This window comes from Neltuma alba, unplaced genomic scaffold (assembly GCF_004799145.2).
Source record: "Neltuma alba isolate B1F8T4 unplaced genomic scaffold, ASM479914v2 tig00012826_pilon, whole genome shotgun sequence".
In the NCBI taxonomy this organism is placed as follows: Eukaryota; Viridiplantae; Streptophyta; class Magnoliopsida; order Fabales; family Fabaceae; genus Neltuma; species Neltuma alba.
Genome location: NW_021637218.1, coordinates 220,820 through 227,766, shown reverse-complemented (window position 1 = coordinate 227,766; position 6,947 = coordinate 220,820). Strand labels below are relative to the sequence as shown.

Genomic DNA, 6,947 nt, shown 5'->3' with positions numbered 1-6,947 from the left:
GCTTGGTTTGGCTGGGGGCTGTTAGATAAGATTGAGTTTAGAAGGAAGAAGTAATAATAACAACAAGGTTAGGAAAGCATTTAATTAATCGAATCTGATAACTAAACAATAGATGCATGTATTAAAAATAAATTAGTTTAAACGTCAAGAATGGGTGATGTAAGGCCAAACAAAAAACAAAACCAGATTGGTTTTCCTTATATTTTTTTATTTGATTCATTTTCAACTATTTTTTGGCCAACAATTTATGCGGATATATTCAATCCAAAACATAAAAATTTATATAAAACAAATTTATTGATAAATTATTATAAGTAACGTGATTCACCGCAAATTTAATATGAAATATACATGCGTTTCACAATCTTAATTCTTAAGTCTATATTTCTCCAAAAACAAAAAAAGTGGTTAACATTATATTCAGAAAAATATCTTAAAAAAAAATATTAATTCTTAAGAATGCGCATGCTCTTCAATATATTGACTTTAATGTAAATTACATTATTATTATTTTTTAAAAATAGACGTGTAGACAGATGCTTCGTGTACGTATAGGATAATAATTATAATAATAATTAGTCTCTCTAATATAAAATATAATTCAAATCTTTGAAAGAAAAATACTTCACATAAACTTAGGGAAAAATTAAAAAAAAGTTAAATAAAAATAAACTTTTTTATCGATTTTTCTTAATAAGTGGGTTAATTTATAACACCTAACTATATAACTTATATTTTGAAGCATAATATATATAAGTCTTTGAGATATGATGAAAAGGACATGGAACCAAAGAAAAAGAGTGAAAAAATGGAGAGAATTTTTCAAAAACAAAATCTTTGAATTTTAAATTTTTAAATCAATCTTATTTATTATACTTTAATAATAATTCATAATATTTTAAAAACAAATGACAACACATTTTTATAATATTTCTAATTTGAGACTTTAAAATTTTAAAGATATGTCTTAAAATTTTTTCCCTTAAAAATAGAAAGGTGAGATAGAAATTAGAAAAGTGATGTATATGTGTGAACCAGTAGCTTTTGTTTTCTTATATTTCATTTTTTATTGGTTGGACTTTTTGACTCATCTGACACTTCCGATGTTCCCACGAACGGTCCATTTGTTTTCCTGACAAGGCGTCTTGGCGTTAATTGAAGTGTTTCAACTTTAAGCTCGTCCCGGCGAATGCGAACAAGGTAATCATCCAGGCTTTATATAAAATAAATATATTACTCTTTTGTTCTTGTCTTTACATAGTCTTCATCCTTGTTTTCTTCTTCTTTTTTCCGAAATTCAGTTTGATCTTATTCTCTCTTTTTTTTTTAATGTTTAGAATAAGTTTTTCGGACCTAGTTTTGAAAATTAAAAATTAAAAAAATATGTCTGAATCCTTAGTTATATGTATATGTGTGTATATAGATATAGATATATATATATATATATATAAAAGCAATTAAGCGAAAGCAGAATGGATAATTTTTGTATTTATAAAAAAAATGTTTCTCCACATATTCTCTAATTTTATAGAAATAAATTAACAAAAGACCAAAGAGATGTTCTGTTTTTTTTCAAAGAACAATTTTTATTTTTATTTTTATTTTTTTCTTTTTCAAAACTACATGTAATAAAAGCACATTTTTAACAAGTTTTTTTTTCTGTTTTTTTCTCAATAACAAAAAACCGTTATACAAGGAAAAAATACTGTGCTTTGTTTAAATTTTTTTTTTCGCCCTCAGTGTGTGGCAAAAGGCAAGCACCGTATGATAATGCGTGAAGTTATGATGATGAATTGGATTAATTACGTTAGTCTCGCGAAAAAGATTCAAGACGCCAATAGAAATATTAAATTTAAAAAGTATAAAATAATTGTTAAATTTAACAGATAGTAGTGCATAACAATTATCTCATAAATGTAAAATAAATATACCAACTATTTTAAAGTTAAAATTTCTTAAAAATTGTTAAACAGCATTATGTATAAAATAATATCGTGCTTTGTTTTTTGAATTAATAAAATTGACTTGTTTGTCTAAAAAAAAAATACCTCTTCAGATAAATCATCTCATATATTGATATTAATAATTGTTTCTAATTTACAGCATATTGGAATATTATTTTCACACCTTCAGTTACTTTGTGGAAAGCATTCGAAGGCAATCCTCTAGAAAATTTCTTAACAACCAAGGCACTCAATCATTTGATTGAAACAAGTAACTTATAAAGAATGATTAAGACGTTTCTTGAGTCCCCCTTTGTTCTTCCACAGCAAACTAAACTAAGCTTCACAATAAAAATTATGTTAATAAAATTTAAAAAAATAATACATTTTATTCAATCTCTAGTCACAATTCATATACTCTTGTATTATGAACTCCGATCAAAATTTCATATAATTTAGTGAATGATATAAATTTTGAAACATGACCTTGGAGTGTTGTTTTCGTCTCATTAAAGACATGGAAAATATCAGTTGCCGGCCTCACCAAAAATTCAAAGATTTTTATTTGACGGAGAACTGTCTTTGATGACCCTTTCTGGGGCAATTTGTTCTTGTTTTGCAACTGGGTTAGCCGGCTGTCGTTTCCTAATATTTTTAACATTTCTAGGGCAATATTGACCCCAAAAACTTCTAGACAAAATTGAATATTAACCCTAAATTTATATTTAATACCAGTATTCTACTGATATTTTTATCAATATTATTGCATCTGATTATGTTATGCAATTTTGTTATGAAATTATTATACTCCTTCGATCCTTAATATAAAACCTAATTATTAAGTTAATTTTGATTCTAAATATAAGACCTATTTTTCATATTTATTAATTTTTTTTTAAATTACCCGTATAGATACTCTCTCCACCATAATCAAGTACGTGAGGTAGGGAGGATATTAAAAAAGATAATTATAGTGTTCTAAGAAAAACATGTCATATTTTTTATAATTAATTAACTTACTTAACTTTTTTTAATCTAATAAAATTAATTAAATAGGTTTTATATTTAGAACTACCTCAACATCAAAAAAAGGATCGTGAGATTTAATTTATAGTACATAGTAGCAGGATGATGGATGCCAGGGAGGTGCTGACAAAAAGTGAGACTTCATTTACTTTTGAAATGAGAACTAAGAAGATGATAATATTGAGAAAAGTGAAGAAAATGTTTATTGGTGAATAATATTGTTGAATTCAGCAGGCTTATCAATTGGAGCTAGATCGATGACCAGCTTTTGCGGCGTAAAGGTGCGGATATGGTAATTGATCATCTTGTTTGTGCTATCAGTAGTGGATATACACCTGACACATTAATGTCCTTTTTGAGACCACCAAAAGAAAGGAAAATTAAAGATGATTAGTATCAACGAAGATTATATACTACTTTCGATTCTAATTATAAAATTTTGTTTATAAACTATAAATAAGATCTTATAATTAGAACCGGAAATAATATATTAGAAGAACCAATTATGAACTTGAGAGTGCTTGGCTAACATGACAAGTTTATCTAGATGCTTCAAAAGCCCACAAACTTTGGTTCCTAGCCAAGGAGATTTTTTTTTTTTGGGGGGCTAGGTCAGAGAGCATTTGTTTCAAGAAGGATAATAAAAACAATTTATAGTGCCAAATTTAATCATGAATCGAAAACCACGGGTATCTCATAAACTACCAAACATCCCAATGCATTCTCATAAGTTACTATCACCTATTTTTCAATTATATTAGTCTCACTATATTTATAATTCACTTTCAATATGTTTCATCATGAAAAACTTTAAATCTCATTAATTCTGCTTTAAAATTTAATATTTTTTTAATTTTATCCCTATTTAATATATACGCTTTCTAAGAAAATAATAATATACATACTAATAAATATAGAATAAAATAATACATCCATGTCAAAAATTTAATAATATACTCCTCCGATCCTTAATATAAGACCCATTTAACTAATTTGATTAGATTAAAGAAATTAGGTAAGTTAGTTAATTATAAGAAAAGTGACACATTTTTCCTAAAAGCATCATAATCATCTTTTTTAATATCTTCTCTCCCTCATCTACTTGATTATGGTCGAGGGAGTATCTATAGGGGTAATTTAGAGAAAATTGATAAATATGATAAATGGGTCTTATATTTAGAACTAAAACCAACTTAAGAATTGAGTTTTATATTAAGAACCAGAGGAGTAACTTATAATATAAGGGGAAAAAAATCTATCTCTTTGCTTTGTAAATAAAACTAAACGAGTACTTCCTTTAAAGTTTATCCAAAAAGGGACCCTATTTTCATATAATTTTGTTTATGGAACCATTAGCATTTCCATTCAATTCAAATGTATGGATACTAATATTCATGACAAACAATGCAGTTGAACTGTTGAAGGTATTTGGATCAGCAAAACATGATTTCGTGTATTCATTCACGAGTTGTGTGAATTGCCGTATATTTGACATATATATTGATATATACATTGATGATTATTATCAACTTCATCTCCATTCCAGTTGCTCTTCACCTTCGGACCAGTTGGCCCTTCCTCTCCCAGCATTTCACTCGGCAAACTGTTCACAAGATTCTCCAAAAACTTTTTCAACTTCGCAGGCAACCATTTCACTTTCCTAAGCTCTTCTGCGATGTCATAGCTTATTACTGGACCCCATTCTCTGAAATAGTTCAGCCATGGCGGCTCCACTATTTCCGATCCCAAATACTTTGCAGAAATCACTTCATAACCCACTCCCATATCCATTATTATATTACTTTTCGAAGTAATATCGATTCCTTGATGGTGGATACCTGCTTTGGGGTAAAACGCATGGCCATGGAGCGAAGAATAAACAATGGGTTTGTTTTTGTTCTTGAATTCGAGCTCGGAGGAATCAACCCAGATACCGCCACTGTGTTCTGAGAAATATACTCTTTTGAGTTCTCCATTGAAATTGCTGACTCTTAGTGTCACGTGTTCCCAATCCCCCACGTGTTCGCCGATTTTCCCCAGAGAAATGTTGATGAATTCTACTTTTACTCTTTCTGGTCCATTGAATGGGTAGTATACCCAAAAGGCTATGTCTGTGAATGTTCCACCAAACACGGGTTTTATGTGCAGATATGCTTGTGAGCTTTGTAAGTCACCCCTTTTAACTCTTTCCTTGTTGGCTTCATCTGCTGGAAGATCCAACCAATAGAAGCCGTCATTGTAATGATCCTGAGGAAGATTTGTGCCATTTGGTTGTATTGGGACAGGATGTGATTCACGTCCTCTTCTGTAGAGTAGTCCCCCATTTCCAAAAAACCAATTTACAGAGGAAGGGAGGTATTCTTCATCAGGATGTAAGTACATTATTGGAGAGTAAGCTTGTACTATTGCTTGAATTTGTTTTAAATTAGGCATAGAGTCTAAGTTTAAATTGGCGTTTTTCAAACAGGATATAGATAGAAGACTGTTATTTCCACCATTCTGAGCTAGAAATGTACCTACAGGAAGTCCTCGAGCTTTGGTCCCTCTGTTTTTTGGTCTTGTTTCATAAATATTGAACTCATTAGAGTCACTAGATGTTCCTGGTCCCCAAATCCAATCATATGTCTCAATCTGATCAGTAAGGTCTGACCGGACACATCGAACTTTATCAAGGGAAGGCTTGTCCAGTGTGGCGGTCACAAGATGGCCTACTGCTTTATAGCCATCAGGAGGAGTTGGTAACCAAAAGTAAGCTGGGCTATTTTGACTAATTTGCATAGAGTTGGTGCTCCATATTAGTGTGTAATTAAGTGGTTCCTTTAGTGCCGGCTTACTGGTTGAAGAATTATCTTTGGCCGCAAGAACCCATCCAAAAAGAGGCTTGTTGTTCGGTTGGCTATAGTAACCTAGCATGGAGAATCCTTCTGGTAGTCTTGTTGGTTCAAAGACTGTAGCCCCAAGATTATCTGGACCACCTTCATAAGATGCCCACACTTTGTTGAATGTAGAAATCTGAGCCACTTGTATGTCTCCCAGATTGATGATCCCACTGGCAAATCCATCGCCTACACACAAAGGAGTAACCATCACGAATAAGAGAATTGGCTAGACAGAGAGCAGCATATAGGTCATATCTGATAAATGTTGACAGCATCTGGCATATCACAGTACTTCAGGTTGTACTTGAAACTCACGTATCTTTCCCAAAAGCGACGAAGAACTAACTATAATATGTGTTCAAGATATGATATAACTCTGTTTCATTTTTTTCCCCCGTTGCCAACAGATCTAACTGTTTCTGAAGTATCAATGCTTTGCAGAGAGATACTACAAATGTGGAACATGAATCGGTTGTGTTCTACATCTCTGCTCTTTGAACAAGTAATAGAGAGGAAAAGAGAGGACAACATGAGGTTAATGCTCATTCACCTGGTGGCCAGACTGGTGTTGGAGCAGGAAGCTTGAAAGCTGTATCAATGGGAAGTGTTTGATCTTTCTTGGAGAAGCCCTTTGCGCAAGAGAGAGTAAGACAATTTCCCAGCTCTGCATTTTTTTTTTCCTCCACAAAAAGATTGAATCCCAAAGTACATAAGGAGCATATTCCTTTGATATATGCTAAAATGTGACGGTAAAAGCTATGTAAGGTCATTGAATGAATCAGAAAATTTGTGTAGAAACGAAAACGACGTCCCAGTGACGTGTCGTGCAAGGAAGCCGTTTTGTCCCTACGGTTATTCACTTATTCTCCTAAACCTTGCGACGTACGATCATTTATTTCTTGAATTTCTTGTTCATGAATTTGAATATATGATTCGACTGATTTAAAAACAAGTATCAAAGGCATCTAATTACCATGAATTAGAATATTCATTTTAGTTGTCTTTCTATCACATAGTGCGCGATATGCAAGTTAACAGATAGTTAAAACTCGCTCCTATGGCTTGATTATTATATGCCTGTCACATTCGTTTTAATTAC

The 6,947-nt window shown here is 31.4% G+C and overlaps 1 protein-coding gene across 1 annotated transcript; it reads right to left on the bottom strand.

The window, feature by feature from the left end:
* Positions 1–4,430: 4,430 nt before the first annotated feature.
* On the bottom strand, positions 4,431–6,080 carry LOC114731403 (uncharacterized). Its single transcript, XM_028918553.1, has one exon. It carries the CDS (start codon positions 6,054–6,056, stop codon positions 4,431–4,433), a length of 1,626 nt encoding a protein of 541 aa, XP_028774386.1. The 5' UTR covers positions 6,057–6,080.
* Positions 6,081–6,947: the final 867 nt, after the last annotated feature.